This window comes from Cajanus cajan, chromosome 3 (genome assembly GCF_000230855.2).
Source record: "Cajanus cajan strain Asha chromosome 3, NIPB_CcT2T_4, whole genome shotgun sequence".
Classification (NCBI taxonomy): Eukaryota; Viridiplantae; Streptophyta; class Magnoliopsida; order Fabales; family Fabaceae; genus Cajanus; species Cajanus cajan.
Window position 1 is genome coordinate 60,464,180 of NC_138519.1, and position 21,052 is coordinate 60,485,231.

A 21,052-nucleotide genomic window follows, 5' to 3' on the forward strand; every position below is an offset into this window, starting at 1 on the left:
GGGTGAAAAGGGAAACTACCTATATGAATGTGATGAAGGTAGATGTTAACACCATGTAATGGAAGATTCTTATTCCTATTTATTTTTATTTTAAAAGGGAATGTTGTATGTTTAAAGAATGCAATGTATGCTCAAACAATGTCACATAAACAATGCACACACAATTCACTCATCCACGAGCAGTCACGAGCGAATCACGAGGTAGGGGTATCCTGCAGAAAAGTGCATATTCAAGGTGGTTCTAACTGTTCTCACTGGTCTGAGGCCCCCAAGGTGCCCCCATTATAGGGACCCAATTCCTCTCGTCGTAAGTCGATGGAAAGTTCCAACGCACTGTCGGACTTGAGTTCATGGTTATCACCTTGAGTGATGTTTTCCGACAACGGTCTACGGACACCTATAGACCTATTCGACAACCGGCCGTACTAGCATCCACTCCCTATGGCTTTCCACTCATGCCCCCGGGTATAGAGGGAACTGTTGTGTGCAAAGGTTTGTGTGCAGTTTGTATTTCAAACAATTGCAAAATTTAAACATACAACAGTTATTAAAGCCAAATAAATAAAACATGTTATCATACAAGCGAGGGGTAATGAAGTAATTTTAAACTATCATTTTAAAAATAATCCATCACTAAATGGGATTGACTCTCGAGGCTTCCCCAGCGGAGTCGCCATCTGTCGCCACCCGCCGAAACGGACCTTGGCATTCGCGACGATGGTTGGACTCGTTTTTATAGTTTGAAAAGTGGTGGATTGTTAGAATGACTTATTCTCAAACTGAGACCTCATCGAACTAACAATTTTATTAAATGATTCACCAATCCATGTTAATCCCAAGCGGGACCCTCCATGGATTAGTGGTTTTCGCAAAAGAAGGGTTCTTGGAGTCGCCACCAATGTTTTACTCAAAACATTGGAAAAAGATATAAGGCAATTGATTTCATAAATCAACTTTGGCCATTACAACCAGAGTCGGGTAAGGGAGTCGGTTACGTGCGGGGAAGGTGTTAGCACCCCACAACGCCCCTTTCGGGTTCCCTATGACGGATTATTTCATAAATAACAGTGTAAAATTACTAAATTACCCCTATTTATTATAAATGGCTATGAATAAGATATCTACATGATGAATAAATTAAACATGCGATGCAACAATCAGAAAGCAGTAAAAGGAAGGATTTTGAAGAAGAAACCTTTGAAGCGTGCTTTTATATATTCAAATGTTAGGAGGCTTTTTGGCGCTCCCTCCCACTACACGCTCGCTCGCTCCTTCCCTAAAAATTAATCTTTACTATGGAAATCAAAAAGATTTCCCTTCGACTAGTTCGAATTCTCAAGCTAAATGCTCAAAACTCAAGAACTTCGTCGGATCGGCTCTCGGAGAGAATTCTAGGGCAGAACACTGCTCAAAAACCCCAGAATACTCAAGAAGAGAGTCCAAGAAGTGTGGAAAAGTGTCAAATGACGTCCAAATGACGTCTTATTTATAGGGGTGAGGCGCAGTACGGCCCCTGGTTTCAATACGGCCCGTATTGAAGTTTTGAACTTCAATACGGCCGTATTGAATTCAATACGGCCGTATTGAGGTTCAAAAACATCAATACGGCCGTATTGGTTTCAGTACGGCCGTATTGCAGTTCAAAAATGCAATACGGGCCGTACTGAGCTCCAAAGAGGCCGTATTGAGCTCCACTCCTCTCACTTTCTTATTTTTAGCTACTCTAAGACCTCTAAACCTACAGATAGTCATCCTATGGTCTTCTGGGAGTCCTTCTGGCTGACTTTCCTTTGGTCTTCGAGAGTCTTCGAGTCTTCTTTCCGACCCGGACAATTTTAGGGGTCTACAGTTAATTATTTAGTTGCTTCTGTTTTTCCTCCTTTAGCATCTAGAGCTCAGATTGATAAATGTTGGATCGAGCGCTTACCACTAGGCCAAAAGTTATAGCTGATAGTCAGGGCATAACTCTTTTTACTTAAGAGCGCAGCAGCCCAAGCGCCATGATTCGACAGTGACTTGGCCCACCTAGCCTCCGCCACGGGACAATTGATGCAACCCGCAACAATCTCCCCCTCAGCAATTGCCCTGCTGGGTATCAAACTCATGACCTTGGCTCTGATACCAATTATTGGATCGAGCGCTTACCACTAGGCCAAAAGCTATAGCTGATAGTCAGGGCGCAACTCTTTTTACTTAAGAGCGCAGCAGCCCAAGCGCCATGATTCGATAGTGACTTGGCCCACCTAGCCTCCACTACGGGACAATTGATGCAACCCGCAACAATAAACTCAAGAGTGATGCTAAACATTATGTTTGGGATGACCCCTATTTGTGGAAGTTTTGCAGTGATCAGGTAATCAGGAGATGCTTGCCGAACCATGAGGTTGACTCCGTCCTGCAGTTCTGTCATTCTTCTACATCTGGTGGTCATCTTGGCATTCAGAGGACAGCTCGCAAGGTGTTTGACTGTGGTTTTGACTGGCCCACCATCTTCAAGGATGTGTGGAAGATTTGCAGCACTTGTGAGCAGTGTCAGAGAGCAGGAGGATCCCTTACATGGAGACAGCAGATGCCTCAGCAGCCCATGCTATTTTGTGAGGTGTTTGATGTCTGGGGTATTGATTTCATGGGTCCCTTTCCTGTTTCTTTTGGTTTTTCATATATTCTCCTAGCTGTTGATTATGTTTCAAAATAGGTGGAAGCCAAAGCCACCAGAACTAATGATGCTCAGGTTGTTGTGGATTTTGTCAGATCTAACATATTTTGCAGGTTTGGAGTACCCAGAGCTATTGTTAGTGATCAGGGCACCCATTTTTGTAACAGATCTATGCAGGCTTTGCTCAAGAAGTATGGGGTAGTGCACAGAATTTCTACACCCTACCACCCGCAGACTAATGGGCAAGCTGAGATTTCAAATAGGGAGATCAAGAGGATCTTAGAGAAGATTGTGCAGCCCAACAGAAAAGATTGGAGCAATAGGCTAGAGGACACTCTTTGGGCGCATAGGATTGCCTACAAGGCACCTATAGGGATGTCTCCTTATCGGGTTGTCTTTGGTAAGGCATGTCATTTACCTGTGGAGATAGAGCACCGAGCTTACTGGGCTGTGAAGACTTGCAACTTCACTATTGATCAGGCTGGAGAGGAAAGGAAGTTGCAACTGAGTGAGCTTGATGAGATCCGCCTTGAAGCTTATGAGAACTCTAAGTTCTACAAGGAGAAAACCAAGAAGTTCCATGACAGCTTGATAGCTAGGAAGGACTTTGTGGTTGGCCAGAAAGTTCTCTTGTACAATTCTCGGCTCGGACTCATGGGTGGTAAGTTACGTTCTAAGTGGATTGGACCTTTTGTTGTTACTAATGTTTTTCCTTATGGTACAGTTGAGGTCAAAAGTGAATCCACAAACAAGAGCTTCAAAGTTAATGGGCACCGTCTGAAGCCCTTCCTCAGCAATCCATCCCTGTTGAATGCAGTTGAAGAGGAGATGTCTCTGCTCGACCCTGCTACTCTCCCACCATGACTTAGGGAGTTTTCTTTCCCCCTCTCCTTCTTTACTTTTATTGCACTTGTCCAGATTTATTGATTGTTCTGATTGCTCTGATCTTCTGTTTGGGCCACATTGGGACAATGTGTGATTTAAGTGTGGGGGGGAACTGTTTTGGTTTGATTACATGCTTTTACGGTTTATTTGTTATTTTAGGTTTTATGTTTAGGCGTTCTGTACAGCTTTGCATGTTTCTTTGTGATTTTTGGGTTTTGATTGTTTGTAGGCACTTACTTCATTCTTGGATAAGAGTTTCTTGATACTATATGGTTTGAAATCCCTGTTTTTCTCTGCTTGGAAAGATAATTTTGAGGTTTGAGAGGTTGTTTTAATTGTGACAGATATACCCTATGTGAGGATTTGAGCCACTCTCTGTTCTTTGTTGTGTGTTATGCCTCTTGATTGCTTACAGTTGCCTTGTCTTGATTCTGTTTGATACTTCTTGATTCACATGCATGTTTGGATATGATTAAGGCATTTTTGTTCTGATAAGCCTCTGGCCAAATAAGCCTACCTTGAATTAACTCCTCTGATAACCCCTGCTGAGCCTATTTCCCATTTTTGTTTGAAGCTCATTACTAGCCGTAAGCGAAAAACCATGATTACCTTAACCTTAGGGAGTTTTGGAGCTTTGGAATTGTTTTGGGAATAAGTTCTTGAATAAGTGTGGGTGTGTGTGTATGTTTCATTGGATGATGTATGTTGGCTAGTTGATTCCTTATGCTGTACACTTTGTTTCTCTGCATGTTATCTCATTTCAAATTTTCGTGTGTACTGTTCACTATGTACTGTTCATGTTTTCAAAAAAATAAAAATAAAATAAAATAAAATAAAATAAAATAAAAATATATAAATAAAAAAAAACAAAAAAGAGAAGTTGTTTGAGGCAAGAGAAAGAGGATTCATCATCATAGAGGTCATTAGAGGTTTTTGGGTTTGTTTCTTGTGCGTATTCTTGACTTATTCCCCATTGCTCCTCTGGTTCCTCTGGTTTGTAGTTACTTATCCCATATATTATCCTCTACCCTGTCCTTGGCCTCATTACAACCCTAAAAAGACCTTTTGATCCTTATGTGCATGTTTATTGGGTGTTGATTTTAGAGGCTTGCCAAGTCTATCTGTTGCTTGTTTTTCATGAGTGCTTTGAGAGTATACAGTTGCCTAGACACTTGAGAGATACAGTGATACAGTGCATCTTGTGAGGTTCTGTTGTTTTTGATTCACCTCTTGAGCTGATTGATTGTCTTGCCATGTTTTGAAATGCTTGGATGATTTCCATAAGTATCTGGTTTCTCTGACTCTTTTTGTGTTGGATGTTGTCTACTCCTTTTCTTTCCCCAAGATTCATTAAGGATTGTGTAAATCTGTTTGTTTTGTTGTGTGTGTTCTTGTTTCTGTTTCTTCCTGCTGTGTCACTCTCTTTGATGTCTCTGGCATTCTTCCTTGCTCTGCTTTTTGATTTTGCCCAGGAGTGCAAAAGGCTAAGTGTGGGGGAATTTGATGAGTCAATATTTTCCCCTATTTTCTTACCTTTCTGTACTTATTTTAATATTTGATTTGTGCCTAATTGCTTATATTCTGCATTGTTTTCTATTTGGGCTGTAATTGGACCGGTAATTCATATTTTAACTAATTTGAATTTTCTGAATCTAATTATTCCAAATTTCATTTTCAAGGCAGTTTAATAATTATCTAAGCTTAGAATTAATTTTTGGACTTCAAGTGGAGCTGCCACGTCATTTTCCACGTCATCTGCCATGTCATCGCTACACCATTTTCCACCTCAGAATTTTCCACCTCAGCATTTAATTTCAATTTTTTATTCTGTTTTATTTGTAATTTTCGGGTCAGACCTGACCTAGGCCCATGTTGACTCTTTTAGGTTTATTTTAGGGTCCTAGGGCAGCCACCAACCTTCAGACTTGATGTGACCATGTTGGGGCTGCCTCTCTTGAGTTTTCTGGACGTTTTTCTTTCATGCAGCTACAATGTTTTTACGTTTTTGATTCCCTGTTGCTTTCATTTACGTTTTGCTCTCTTTAGCTGCCATTTTCGTTTTACTCTCTTCTTCTCCTCTTATATGCATTTTGTATCTGAACTGAACCTTTACATTTGAAATACAGATTACTCATTTTCGTTTTCCTTCTCTGCCATTTTCGTTTCTGTATTTTAATGGAAGGCTAAAAACCATTGGGTTGGCTTCTTGTTATGGATTGTAATTTCTGTTTGAGGTTGGGTATGTTTGTATGTCTCTGTTCTACTTTGTTCTTCTCCATTTAACCTTTGTGTCCATGCTTAATGGGTTGTGCTTCAATGCCACAGTTGCTTAATCTGTGAAGAGGTTGATGTTGTATACGTTTGCTTAATTCGTGTAGGGAAATCTTGAGTTAATCTTCGCTTAGTTGGTTAACTTGGATGGAACAAGGATTAAGTGGTTAATAGAGTAATCTTTCGAACCAGGGATAAAAGAGTTGCAATTTGAACAAGGAGCCAATCTATTTTACTTACTGTGTTATCTGCATTTATTGTGTTACAAACTGAAATTCTGAACCAAACCCCCCATTTTGTGTGTTTAAGCCTTTAACAGTAAAAGACGGTCCTTGGGAGACGACCTAGGAGTCACTTCCTAGTACTACACTTAATTTTATTTATTTGACCGGATACGGCTTCGATCACCAGCACTGTAAATATCTTCTCCATCTCACAAATCTAGTGATCAGCTGCCTCTGGGTTTGCATCGCCCTTAAATTATGGAGGATGGCACTTACGGAACTCAACCAAGTCCCGACTCTCCTGTGACTCAACTGGTCTTGCTGCACCAGCTACAACTCTCTCAGCATCCATCCTAGCAAAGTAGGCATTCTACTGTTGCACAACCATAGTCATCATCTCCATGGTATGGGTTATCTACTCATTTGCTCTAGGCATCTTCTATAAAATGAACAACTCATTCAGCACCCTACATCTCAACTACTCAACACAAATCAACACAATATTCAACACAACATAAGCCTAAAGGGACCACCCCCACAGAGTGTCCACTAGACTTGAACTACTCTGATATCATAAAAGTGTAACGACCCACCAGGTCTCACACTGTCTATAGTGTTCAAATACAAATATAAAATAAAATCTCACTACTAAACAATTATATATATAACGAGAATACATAACTAAAAAGTCCCATAATATATATAACTGAAAGTAGGGAATAATACCCTAATCAACTAAATACAACGTCATCCCTCCTTCTGAGTCCCAACCAAAAAGAAGCTCACCCAGTTCAGCAAAACACCTAATCTTGATCTGCTTGCATACCAAGGTATGGTCATCGCAGTCCCAACCACATAGGGAAAACATGCTAGGGTAAGCTCACAACAATAATCATAAAAAAATAGCATCATATAATAAACAACAATAGAATTCTACTTTCAACTTGCAACTTAAAGCAACTCAATATCTACAACAATAGATATACAATATCATCTAATAGCAACAACATTTTCAACACATCGTACTTTGTGATGTGAGAGGAAATGAGTGGTTGAAAATTTTATATCAAAATTTTGATTTATTTTATATAAATGTAATGGATAGATAAGAAGATGAAGTAGTTTATCTTAATGTGAAAAGATATTTAAATTACAATCATGTGAAAAAAATTTATGATAAAATAGGTGGTTAACACTTTTGTATTGTGATTTCAATTTGTTTTATGTAAATATAAATGATAGATTAACAAAGAAAAAAAAGTGACTTATATGTGAAGGGTGAAAAGATATAAAAAAAGAAAGCAAATGAAAACTTTTCATCTTTCATCAAGCTTCTTTTAAGCATAATTTCATAAAAAAGAATTACGACATGGCCTTAATTTAAATATTTTGATACCAATATGTTTCATTTTCTATCCTAATATCAAATATATATATATATATATATTCAAATTAACGACGTTAATGAAATTAAGTAAAAAGATAACATTAAATATTTTTTTGAAAATTAGAGAATCAAACTAACATTTCAAAAATAGTAAGGTCAAATTAAATATTTTAAATAATTTAATTTGATCATTTAATTTTAAAGATATTCAACATTACCTTTCCATCATATTTCATTAACGTCGTTAATATCTATTTGAAAATAAATAACATTAAATATTTTAAAATTTTTAATGAATCAAATGTAATCATTTAAAAATAATAGAATCAAATTAAATTTAAAAAAAAATAGGCATGATGTAGTCATAAATATATAATAAATAGAAATTTTGAAAATAGTTTCCTCCATTCCAAGGAGTATAATACAACTGATTATACGGAAGAAAAAAAAAGTTCAACCTCTTCAATTTCTTCATTTGCTTTAAATAAAAATAAATACCCTACTATTTAGCTTTTGGACCTCACTGCTCTTCTAGTTCAGAAGAGAGCACGGCTGATTGATCCATCACAAAGGACTACTCAAGGATTATTATACAAATGGGTTATCACACACATGCACATGTTTCTATGTATGTAAGATATTGTTCGCTTTAAACCTAATTATCACGATTTTACTTTTGGATACTACTTAAAAAACCTCGAGATAATTGTATATAAAAAAAGTCATGTCTACCATCTTGGTTAAATGATGTGGGACTTTTCTTGATACATGTAAAAGCTTGTGTTGGAGGGATTGTTGGAGTTAAGTGCCAGGCTCCTACAACAACAGAGGTTTCAAGAGCTTGGGCTGTTGCTGAAGCTATTTGGGCCTGAGAAGGTTTCTCCAAGGGAAACAGCTATTGGTTGACCTTAAGCTTTAAGGAAACTGTGTGCTCTAACTTGGGGCATTTGGTTTTGGTGTGTTTTCCTTTTTGTGATCATATATTTATTTCTATGGACTTAAATCACTGATCATGAATTATTTGTGATTCTAAAGCATTCGAAATGATTTGGATATTTAAACATCACAACTTGATTTGTTTTTGCTAAATGTATTGGGTGATTCTTAATTTAATGTGTTTTCAATGACTACCATCACTGTAATGTTCCACTTTTCTACCATCACTGTAATGGTCCACTTTTCCTTATACGTGTGGAAAGTGTATATTCCATCTTGACTTAATATCAAGTTTTATGTGATTACATAGGCTATTCATGTTTTTTTTACCTGTCAACATTGGAAAAAAGCAAAACATTAGAAGCTCTCCAACTTTTTTTTTTTTTTTTTTTTATCTTCCTTAAATCCATCGTCTCTTTACAAATTGTTATTACATATTTTTTTAAGTGAAGGGATCTAATTATTTTAAAAATAAATTTATTTATATTTATTTTGTTCAATAATTCACAATCTACATCGATTTAATTGTTGATTTAAAAATTTTTAATGCATAAATTAAGTATATAAATTTTTTTAAAAAATTAAAAATTATTTATTATTTTATTTTATTAATTTTAAATTAATATATAAAAGTTTTTTTTTTATTATCAATCAATTTAAATACATAGAAATAATAAATATTGAGAGCGACAACCACTTTCCATCATAATAATTATAATTAGAATACTGGGTCCCATTCCTATATGGATGGAGTCTAAAGTTTCACACATTCTTTGCAGGCCCGAGTTTGCAAATGAACTTCATCAGGTAGTTTGGCTTGAATGCTCCCATCGTACACTTGTACACAGTAACAAATCGAAAAAATTTGTTAAACGAGGATAATAAAATATTTTATAATATTTTTTATTAAAAATATAATAATTTTTTAAAAAAGTATATTTCTGTAATAACAAATTTAATATATATATATATATTAAATTAAAATTTTCTCATAAATAAAATAATTTTTTATTTTTTTATATGATATTATATTTAAGTGTGATATTGTAATTTTTAGTGACTTATTTAATTTTAGAGTAATAAAATGATATGAATTATTAGGATAAAGATAATATAATTACTATTTTTTTTAATTCTTCTAGATTTTTACATTCATTTAAAACAAAAATATTTTATGAGAATAATGTCTAATTTTTTTTATAAGAGTAAATTTATTTATTTCTTTATTAAATATGTTTAAGTAAAAGAAATAAAAACTTTGTATGACAATTATACATAATATAGGTAAACAAAATCAAAAAGGTTAAAAACTAAAATAAAAATTGAAAAATAACCTATATAAACTAAATTATGACATCTTTAATGAATAAGAAGTAATAAATTTTTCAGTCAAAAAATAAAATATATTATAATAATAAAAAATTTAAAACAATTTTATCATAAAATAAAAGAAATTACTCAATAGAATAAAATATAAATAAAATATTAATATATTTTAACATATTAGATATGAAAAACAATCTTTACAAGAAATTAATATAGTCATATATAAAAAGTGTCAATATAATCTATATTTACACATTTTAACAATATATCAACATATATTATTTCTATAGTATATATAAAAATAATTTTTAATAACAAATATCATATCTTTAAATAAGATGTATGTCATTAATTAATAATTTTTTTATAATAAATTAAAATATAATATATATATTATAAAAAGTAAATAATAATATATGTAAAAATAAAAAAGAGTAAAATTTTAGTGAGAACTACCACCACTCTTGTACAGTCTATGATGTTTATGTGAAGATGCTCATGATTTTTATCCAGCTTCTAGTGGATGAGATAATCATTTGATATTGATGTTTATTTCAACACAAATTGGTCTTTAATATTTTAAATGTACAATTCTTGATGTGCCGGATATAATGATGATTTGGAAATATTATGGACATTGATGAGAATGGCAGCAAATCAGATACACATACCTGACTTTATTCAAATAGCCTTTGTGTATTGTCAGGCTTATATTCAATTTATTACAGTTTAGTATAGTAATAGCTAATAAGATTTCCCGAGTCTTCTATTGAGTTGACCGTTGACTCATACACACAAGCCTTATGTCATAGGCCTCGAGCCCTCGACTAAACAGTAAACACCCACTAAAATTAAAAATATCTGATTAAAGTAATAATATATATTCAGAAACTAAAATAATAGTATGTAATTAAATTAATTTGAGGACTTATTTGATATTTTAGAGATTAATTTGACAAAATTTTATTTTTGAGGGAAAGGTGAATGTTTACTCAATAAGCTTCTATGGAGTCAAAGTAGTTTTGCTTGCTCCAATTTCAGAATTCAAAGTTACTGGCAAGTTCTGTTAGAAATCTATTAGCCTAGCACTTCTTGTTTTCGTTATCAATTTGAAGTTCTTATCTTCGGATTTATATGTATATGAATATGAAGTTTAGTTTAAGAGATTCGAAGATTTAGATGGCAAAGGAGGCTGGGTTGTCTGTCGAATTGTGGAAAATATTGATTACAACCAAATGCTACTATCCCAAGTAGCTACAAGCAAAAAATCCACACAAGCAAAACAGCTCCAAGGTTCGCCGGAGACTCATCCCAAGACGCCCACCTATTCCTGTTCTGCTCCCATACATAGTATGATCATCGCAGTCCAACAACATGGAAAACAGCAAAGGGTAAGCTAGTATACTTTAAAAATCAACCTATAATTAAATGCATAGTAATATGATTAAGTCCGTCGTCATATTTAATAGCACATTTGCACAGCTCATACTATTCAGCAATATCAGCACCGCGATGCGGCTACATCGACACTGCTTAGCAGCAACAACAGCAACAGCAACAGCACCACCTTAAGTGGTTATAATGGCCCCTCAATTAGGCACATATCAGCACCAGCTAGTGGTTATTACAGCACCACGTATGTGGCAAATAACAGCACCGACTTAACGGCTACAGCACTACACCATTCAGCATAGTACAGCATGGCATATTACAGCACAGCACAACATTTCAACACATCATACAACTCAGCTTGGCTCAACAGCATTAATCAATATTAGTCAGCATAAATCAGCATATTCAAAAAAAACACATCCAAAACAACCTTCAACTTATCATAATCACTCAGTGTAAAACGACAACCATTACTAGTTATAGAATATCTGGAGTCATAATGCTCCTATCATGTTCATACTTATATCATATTAATGATAAGAAAATTTCCTACAACTTTCAGGAAGACCCCAAATCCTAATTCCTTCATCTACCATGTGAAAAATTTTAAAAACCGAAACAGCTATAACTAATGCTGATAACTTGACCCCTCTTCACTAAAACGGCCATATCTAGAGTTCTAAAACTCCTTTTTGAGTGATTCCAGCGCCATTGGAAAGCTAACATCCAAGGCTACAACTTTCATGAAGACTACAAAGTCCAATTCTGAAAGTACAAAGGCGCTCAGCGCCTCCAAAGCGCTCAGCGATTTGCCTCCAGAGATTCTCCTCTAGCTCTCTGCCTCTAAAGCGCTCAGCGGTTTAAAACGGCTCAGCCGTTTGGCTCCAGGGGGCTCTCTGCCCCCAAAGCGCTCAGCGCCTTAAAACGGCTCAGCCGTTTGGTTCCAGGGGCTCTCTGCCCCCAAAGCGCTCAGCGCCTTCAAACGGCTCAGCCGTTTGCGACAGCGAACACAATCCCTCCACCATTTTTGAACAACAATCCTGCAGATCTTAACAGAAAATTAACATGCAAATGGATCAAAATGTCACATTTTCATCAAGGAGTTCAAAGATACCAGCTTTATATGCATGCAACCACAAATCAAAGAAAATCAAACTTTGGATTCAAGACCACAAAACCCCCAAAGTTTCAGCAGCTCAGCCAATAAAATCACTCATTTTCAACCACCAAAGAGTTCGTAGAACTCGTTTCAACCCCAGAAAAACCAAATGACTAGCTTCCCTTACCTCAAAATGAAGATCGCAACTTCCGGGAATGAGAAAAGGAGAAGAATGGGAAAAGCTCCACGAAGAAGAAAGTGACCCACGCCTCAGTTAGTCCTTAACACCCGAAACAGCACCTTGAATTCACACCCCAAGGAGAAAGATTAGTGAAGTGAGGAGGGAGGAGTAAGGAGAGTAAGGGTGAAGGGAAATGGAGAGTGAGTGGGAGAGGGGGGTGTCGGGGAGAGAAAAAAAAGTGAATAGGGAAAGTAGGGTCTCACAACCTCCCCAACAACAGGAGTTTTCGTCCCCGAAAACAGACTTACTTGGGAAAAGAAATGGATACTGCTCTCGGCACTGCTGCTCAACCTCCCAAGTAGCCTCACCAGTAGCTGCATCCCACAGCACCTTTACCAGAGGAATGGACTTGCCTCTCAACTCTTTCAACTTATGATCAACCACAGCTACTGGCAACTTCTCATACGTCAAATTCTCCTTCACCTGTACATCATCTAGCTCCACCACATGACTCGGGTCATGGACGTACTTTCTCAGCTGGGAGACATGAAACACATTGTGCAGGTTTGAAAGGGACGGTGGCAAAGCCAACCGATAAGCAACTGGACCTACCCGGTGTATGATCTGATAAGGACCCACAAATCTTGGTGTTAACTTCCGAGCCTTCAGCGCTCTACCCACACCAGAAGTCGAAGTCACCTTCAGAAACACATGTTCCCCCTCAGCAAACTCCAAAGGCTTACGCCTTTTGTCAGCATATGATTTCTGCCTACTCTGGGCAGTCCTCATTTTCTCCTAAATCATCTTCACCTTCTCAGTAGTCTGTAGGATCAACTCCGGTCCCACAACCACTGACTCACCATCCTGATACCAGCACAGAGGAGTCCTACATCTCCTGCCATATAAGGCTTCAAACGGCGCCATCCCAATACTAGCATGAAAACTGTTGTTGTAAGTAAACTCCACAAGCGGTAATACCTCCTCCCAACTACCCAAGTGATCTAACACACAAGCCCTCAACAGATCCTCCAAGGACTGGATTGTCCTCTCCGACTGACCATCCGTCTGCGGATGATAAGCAGAACTCAGCTTCAGCTTTGTGCCTAGAGCTTGGTGTAGACTCTGCCAAAATCTGGAAGTGAACCTCGGATCTCGGTCGAAAATAATACTGGAAGGCACCCCGTGCAACCGTACTATCTCCCTCACATACAACTATGTCAGCTTCTCCAAGGACCACTTCATGTTGACAGGCAAGAAATGCGCACACTTGGTCAACCGATCAACAATCACCCAGATAGCATCACTATTCCTAGCGGACCTAGGCAACCCCACAATGAAATCCATAGTAATGCTATCCCACTTCCATTCCGGAATTTCCATCTGCTGCATTAACCCACTCGGCTTCTGATGCTCAACCTTTGCCTTCTGACAGGTCAGACAGGCCGCCACATACTCAGCTATCTCCCTCTTCATACCAGACCACCAGAAAGTCTTCTTGAGGTCTTGGTACATCTTAGTCATACCTGGGTGTATGTTAAGTCTACTTTTGTGGCCCTCCTCCAGCACAGCTCTCTTCAGCTCAGCATCCTGAGGTAGGCAAATCCTGCCCTTAAACCTCAAGATCCCATCTTCTCCCCGCGCAAAACCAGCAGCTTTCTCGGTACCCAATACACCAAGAAGTCTCACCAATTCCTCATCCTGCAACTGCTTGAGTCCAACCTGCCTCAAGAACTCATTAGTTATGGTAATTGCCCCACAACTAATGTGATCCTGAGCTAACTTCACACAGAGATTCAAATCTCTGAACTTCTCAACCAGCTCTAGCTCCCTCATCATCATGTTCGACATGTGGATAGATTTCCTACTTAGTGCATCTGCCACCACATTGGCCTTGCCCGGATGATACATCAACTGAAAATCATAATCCTTCAGAAACTCCATCCACCGCCTCTGCCTCATGTTTAACTCTTTCTGATCAAACAAGTACTTCAGACTCTTGTGATCACTAAAAACGTTGAACCGAGCACCATATAAATAATGCCTCCATATTTTCAAGGCAAATACCACAGCTGCTAACTCCAAGTCGTGAGTAGGATAATTCCTCTCGTGATTCTTCAGTTGCCTTGAAGCATACGCCACCACCCTCCCGTTTTGCATCAGCACACAGCCCAGACCCTGGTGAGAAGCATCACAATATACCTCAAAAGGTTCACCAGAATCCGGCAACATCAGCACGGGAGAAGTAGTTAACCTTCTCTTCAACTCAACAAAACTCTGCTCACATGCATCAGTCCAAATGAATGGCTGCTCCTTCCTAGTCAGCTGGGTCAGAGGCGTTACTATCTTGGAGAATCCCTCAATGAACCTCCTATAGTAACCCGCCAAACCCACAAAACTTCGAATATCAGTGAAGGTTCTGGGACGCTCCCACTGCAACACCGACTCCACCTTAGTCGGATCAACAGCAATCCCCTCAGCTGAGATCACATGTCCCAAGAACTTCACCTCATCTAACCAGAACTCACATTTTGAAATCTTAGCATACAGCTGCTTCGCCTTCAAAATCTCCAACACTGTCCTCAAGTGTTCACCGTGCTCCTCCCGGTTCCTTGAATAAATCAAGATATCATCAATGAACACCACAACGAATTTATCCAAGAACGGCCGAAAGATCCTGTTCATGTAGTCCATGAACACAGCAGGGGCGTTGGTCACACCAAACGGCATCACAACATACTCATAGTGACCATACCTAGTCCTGAAAGCAGTCTTCGATATGTCACCCTCCCTCACCCTAATCTGGTGATAGCCAATTTTGGAAAACACTGATGCTCCCCTCAATTGATCCATTAAGTCATCTATCCGTGGAAGTGGATATTTGTTCTTAATGGTCAATTTGTTCAGCTGTCGATAATCAACACACAGTCGACTACCTCCATCCTTCTTCTTTACTAATAACACCGGAGCACCCCACGGTGAAACGCTTGGTCTCACCAACTACTTTTCCAATAAGTCCTCCAACTGACCTTTCAGCTCAGCCAGCTCAGCAGGAGCCATCCTATAGGGAGCTACTGACACTGGTCCCGCACCTGGAACCAAGTCAATGCTAAACTCCATCTCCCTAACAGGAGGCAACCCAGGCACCTCGTCAGGGAACACCTCGGCATACTCCCTCACCACATCGATACCAGCTAAGATCCTCTCGGTCTCCACACTCGTGGCAGCAAGCAGAAGACAGCACTCTGCCCCATCCCTCAGCAGGGACTCAGCTTGGACATCTGAGATCAACAACTCATCCTCCTCTTGAGGGAAGATTAACCGCCTATTGGCACAGTCTATAAGGATGCGATTGGCAGACAACCAATCCATTCCTAAGATTATGTCAATATCCACCAAAGGTAAACAAATCAAGTTCACCTTGTACTTTTTCTCATTCACCACAACTGGACAACCCACGCATAATTCAGAAGCAATCACAGAAGCAGAAGCGGGCATCGACACAAGTAGTCTCAACCCCAACTCACACACAGGCACACCCAACAAAGCAGCACATGCATATGATATAAATGAATGTGTAGCACCAGAGTCAAATAGAATCATCACATCCTTACCAGCGGCTTTGCCCTTCCCCTTCACAAGATCAGAAGAAGTCGAAGCCTCAGCACCCGACAAAGCAAATACCCTACCAGCAGTAGTAGGTCTGTCACCCCTCTGTGTATCAGCTCTTTGTGCACTACTCCTCTGAGTATCAGTCCTCTGTACATTACTCCTCTGAGTGCTCCTCTCTGGTCTATCCCTTGTAGGACAATTGGCCGACTCGTGGCCCATCTGATGACATCTGAAGCAACGGTTCTCCATGTGCGGACAGTCCCTGATAAAGTGGGGCCCAACACACCTGAAACATCTCAGAGTGGCACCTCCACTCTGTCTACCTCCACTAGCAGCACTGGAAGATTGCCTAGAAACAGAACCTCCTTGCCGTGGTTGGGGCCTGCCATATGGTTTCCTCTGACTCTCACCCTTCTTGGACCTAGATGGTCCCCCAATAGTCCTCACAGCACGGTTGCCACCTTCCAACTGCTCAACCACCTTCGCCTTCTCCACTAAGGCTGGGAACTCCGTGATGGCCATAGGCACCACCATCCTCTTCAGCTCATATTTCAATCCATCTGCAAATTTCCTGCATTTTCAAGCCTCAGGCATACCCTACGAATAAAAACGGGCTAGGTGCTCGAATTTTATCGCATACTCTGATACTGTCATCCCACCCTGATGCAATCGCATAAATTCAGCCTCCTTGGCGTGCCTCACACTTTCAGGAAAGTATTTCTCTATGAACACTGTCCTGAAACACTCCCAGTCAACTGTAACTCCTCTAGCAACAAGCATTTGATAGGTGCCTCCCCACCAATGCTCAGCCTCTCCCACAAGCATGTTCACAACATATGCTAACCTCCTCTCGGGAGGACATCCTAGGACAGTGAAAATCTTTTCCAACTCACGGATCCAGCGGTCAGCTACCTCTGAATCCCCATCTCCTGCAAACTGCGGAGGGTTACACTTCCGGAACTCAGCAAGATCCCGGCTCTCCTGTGACCCTGCAGGTCTTGCTGCACCAGCTGCAGCTCTCTCAGCCTCCATCCTAGCAAAATAGGCATTCTGTTGTTGCATAGCCATGGCCAACATCTCTAGGGCACGGGCTATCTGCTCATTTGTCCTAGTCATCTTCTACAAAGGTAACAACATCTTTAGTAAACAATAACTAAACCACACAAAAATCAACAGCACAACAAATCATCACAGCAATTTCAGCACAGCAATTTTCAGCACAGCAGACGTCACAGTAAAACAACACAGCACAGAGCTAACACAGCAAAAAGCCTAAAGGGACCACCCCCAAAGAGTGTCCACTAGACTGAACCAGGCTCTGATACCACTAAAGTGTAACGCCCCGGCTAGTCACTACACACGGCATCGTACACTAGAAACTCCAGACAGATAGAACAAGTATATAAATATAGAATCTAGAATATATAAATATACAAAGTTCTGGTCTGACTAGGGTTAAAGTGCACCAAAAAAAATTACAACCAAATGCTACTATCCCAAGTAGCTACAAGCAAAAAATCCACACAAGCAAAACAGCTCCAAGGTCCGCCGGAGACTCATCCCAAGACGCCCACCTATTCCTGTTCTGCTCCCATACATAGTATGATCATCGCAGTCCAACAACATGGAAAACAACAAAGGGTAAGCTAGTATACTTTAAAAATCAACCTATAATTAAATGCATAGTAATATGATTAAGTTCGTCGTCATATTTAATAGCACATTTGCACAGCTCATACTATTCAGCAATATCAGCACCGCGATGCGGCTACATCGACACTACTTAGCAGCAGCAACAACAACAGCAACAGCACCACCTCAAGTGGTTATAATGGCCCCTCAATTAGGCACATATCAGCACCAGCTAGCGGTTATTACAGCACCACGTATGTGGCAAACAACAGCACCGACTTAACGGCTACAGCACTACACCATTCAGCATAGTACAGCATGGCATATTACAGCACAGCACAACATTTCAACACATCATACAACTCAGCTTGGCTCAACAGCATTAATCAATATTAGTCAGCATAAATCAGCATATTCAAAAAAAACACATCCAAAACAACCTTCAACTTATCATAATCACTCAGTGTAAAACGACAACCATTACTAATTATAGAATATCTGGAGTCATAATGCTCCTATCATGTTCATCCTTATATCATATTAATGATAAGAAAATTTCCTACAACTCTCAGGAAGACCCCAAATCCTAATTCCTTCATCTACCATGTGAAATATTTTAAAAACCGAAACAGCTATAACTAATGCTGATAGCTTGACCCCTCTTCACTAAAACGGCCATATCTAGAGTTCTAAAACTCTTTTTTGAGTGATTCCAGCGCCATTGGAAAGCTAACATCCAAGGCTACAACTTTCATGAAGACTACAAAGTCCAATTCTGAAAGTACAAAGGCGCTCAGCGCCTCCAAAGCGCTCAGCGATTTAAAACGGCTCAGCCGTTTGGCTCCAGGGGGCTCTCTGCCCCCAAAGCGCTCAGCGCCTTAAAACGGCTCAGCCGTTTGGTTCCAGGGGCTCTCTGCCCCCAAAGCGCTCAGCGCCTTCAAACGGCTCAGCCGTTTGCGACAACGAACACAATCCCTCCACCATTTTTGAACAACAATCCTGCAGATCTTAACAGAAAATTAACATGCAAATGGATCAAAATGTCACATTTTCATCAAGGAGTTCAAAGATACCAGCTTTATATGCATGCAACCACAAATCAGAGAAAATCAAACTTTGGATTCAAGACCACAAAACCCCCAAAGTTTCAGCAGCTCAGCCAATAAAATCACTCATTTTCAACCACCAAAGAGTTCGTAGAACTCGTTTCAACCCCAGAAAAACCAAATGACTAGCTTCCCTTACCTCAAAATGAAGATCGCAACTTCCAGGAATGAGAAAAGGAGAAGAAGGGGAAAAGCTCCACGAAGAAGAAAGTGACCCACGCCTCAGTTAGTCCTCAACACCCGAAACAACACCTTGAATTCACACCCCAAGGAGAAAGATTAGTGAAGTGAGGAGGGAGGAGTAAGGAGAGTAAGGGTGAAGGGAAATGGAGAGTGAGTGGGAGAGGGGGGTGTCGGGGAGAGAAAAAAAAATGAATAGGGGAAGTAGGGTCTCACATAGAGAACTTTCATTTTCACATTTATGATAACGATGGAATGGTCCATTTGGATCAGTAATTAGCTAATGGAGATGATAGTGTAGAAGAAGACACCGATTTTCTGTTTCCTCATTCTTTCACCTGAAGTTTCGGCAGAGGAGTATGCAAAATTGCAAATGCATGGCACTGGTACAATGGACGATGATCTGTTTATTGAAGTGATGATGGACCCGAGAAGTATGTCTCTTTTAACATTGAAGACTTGATGGAGGACCACCATGAAGATACACATTGAGCCAATTACAAGGTTCATGGCTAGGAGCAATTAGGATTAGGCTAGCATAGAAATTAGTGGGCTCAAGCTCTTTCTTATTTGGGCTACTTCATGAAATCCCATATGGATCATGATATATACACCTTTTTTTTTTTTCTTTTTTAAATAAGTACACTCCATTTTTTTAAAAATAAATAATTAAATTCTTAAAATATCTTTAATTTTTATTTTTTAAATTTTTTAATTTTACACTCCTAACATTTAATTTAACACTTTTTTTTACATACCTCTTTTCCTTATTTTCACATGCACCCCCTTAATTTTTTTCACCCCACCTATTTTGGTAGGTAATTTTAATTCTTTTAGTTTTACATTATTCTGTTTCCTTCCTCATTTAGCCTTCTCACTGATTTCACTATCCGCATAGTACGATCTCTAGAATAGTGAAAATGTCTTTTTCATAACACTAAACTTAATGTTAAGGTTTTTGGAGTGGGTGAAAAAAAAGGAAGTGTTGAAAGAAAAAATGTGTGTCTAGTTTGACAGAAACTGTCAAGGAAGCTACACGTATCTACAATATTGTTGCCTACTAGTTCTATGATTTGGGTGCATGTGAAAAAGTGAAAGAGGTGAGAAAATAAGATAATAATATAAAAATCGAGAGAACTAAAACTACCCACTGAAATAAGTGAGGAATTCATTATTGCCGAGATAATGGTCTACTTCTTCATATTCATCGTGCAATGCATGCAGTTATAGACAGACAAAAGAATCATGGTATGCACTTTCCTAGAGGAAGATAAGATGATGCATATGAAATTTGGAAAAGAGAAGGAAGGTGTGTGAAAAAAAATAGTAAATTGAAAGTTAAAAATGTAAAATTAAATTTTTTAAAAATAATAAAAAAAATTAGAAACATTTTAATATTTTTTTTAAAATAAAAATAAAGAAGGTGTACTTATAAAAAAAGGAGGTGTATATATCATTAACCAACCCATATTCTTTCATATTATATTGGTATAGTATGCTTTAAGCATCATATTTATGGCCTTCTAGATTAGGATTTTGGGCCTTAAGCCTTAATGAGTCTATTTTTAGGTTTCTTGGGCTTTCAACTTTTTATATGACCAATATTGATCTTCTTTTGTTGGGTTTTTTTTATAGAATTAATTTTATAGGGTTTATAGATCTTGTATACATAAGACATTTAGTATAAGACTTTGAAGGTTTATGTAAATTGTACTTGAATTTAAATGTAATTTAGAGTTCATTTGCATTTCAATTGAGTCATGCACCCAAAACATGCTTAAATCAAATGCACATGAACTTTAAATTACGTTTGAGTTCATGCATAAGAAGTTAGAACCATATGTGGTCTCTCCTTGAAAGTTTCAGCCAAATTAATTAGAATTTCAAATTAGTTTTGGTTCCAACTTTCAAATTTGGTCCACGATGTCTCGTACTTCTCTATATAGCCTTCTCCCTTGTATTTGCTCTTACTTTTGATATATAAAAATTATAATTCGAAAACCTCTCTAAATTCTCTCAATAGTCTTGGGAGAAACTTTCTCATTAAGAACTCTTCACAAGGAAACCTTCCTTGTGAATTATTAGGGTTCTTGCTTCATCTCTTTGAAGCATTTGGCACGCTACCTATTCCTTCTTCTTTTACTCTTCTTTTCTTTTATTTTGTTTGG

The 21,052-nt window shown here is 38.5% G+C and overlaps 1 protein-coding gene across 1 annotated transcript; it reads right to left on the bottom strand.

Moving 5' to 3' along the window:
* Window positions 1-11,996: 11,996 nt before the first annotated feature.
* Window positions 11,997-17,565, bottom strand: LOC145956364 (uncharacterized). The gene is made up of 9 exons (XM_083071949.1): window positions 17,541-17,565; window positions 16,578-16,955; window positions 16,039-16,466; window positions 15,775-15,876; window positions 15,484-15,657; window positions 14,557-14,787; window positions 13,868-14,076; window positions 12,686-13,030; window positions 11,997-12,117 (listed from the first exon to the last, which is right to left on the bottom strand). The coding sequence occupies exons 1-9, from the start codon at window positions 17,563-17,565 to the stop codon at window positions 11,997-11,999; spliced, it is 2,013 nt and encodes a 670-aa protein (XP_082928075.1).
* Window positions 17,566-21,052: the final 3,487 nt, after the last annotated feature.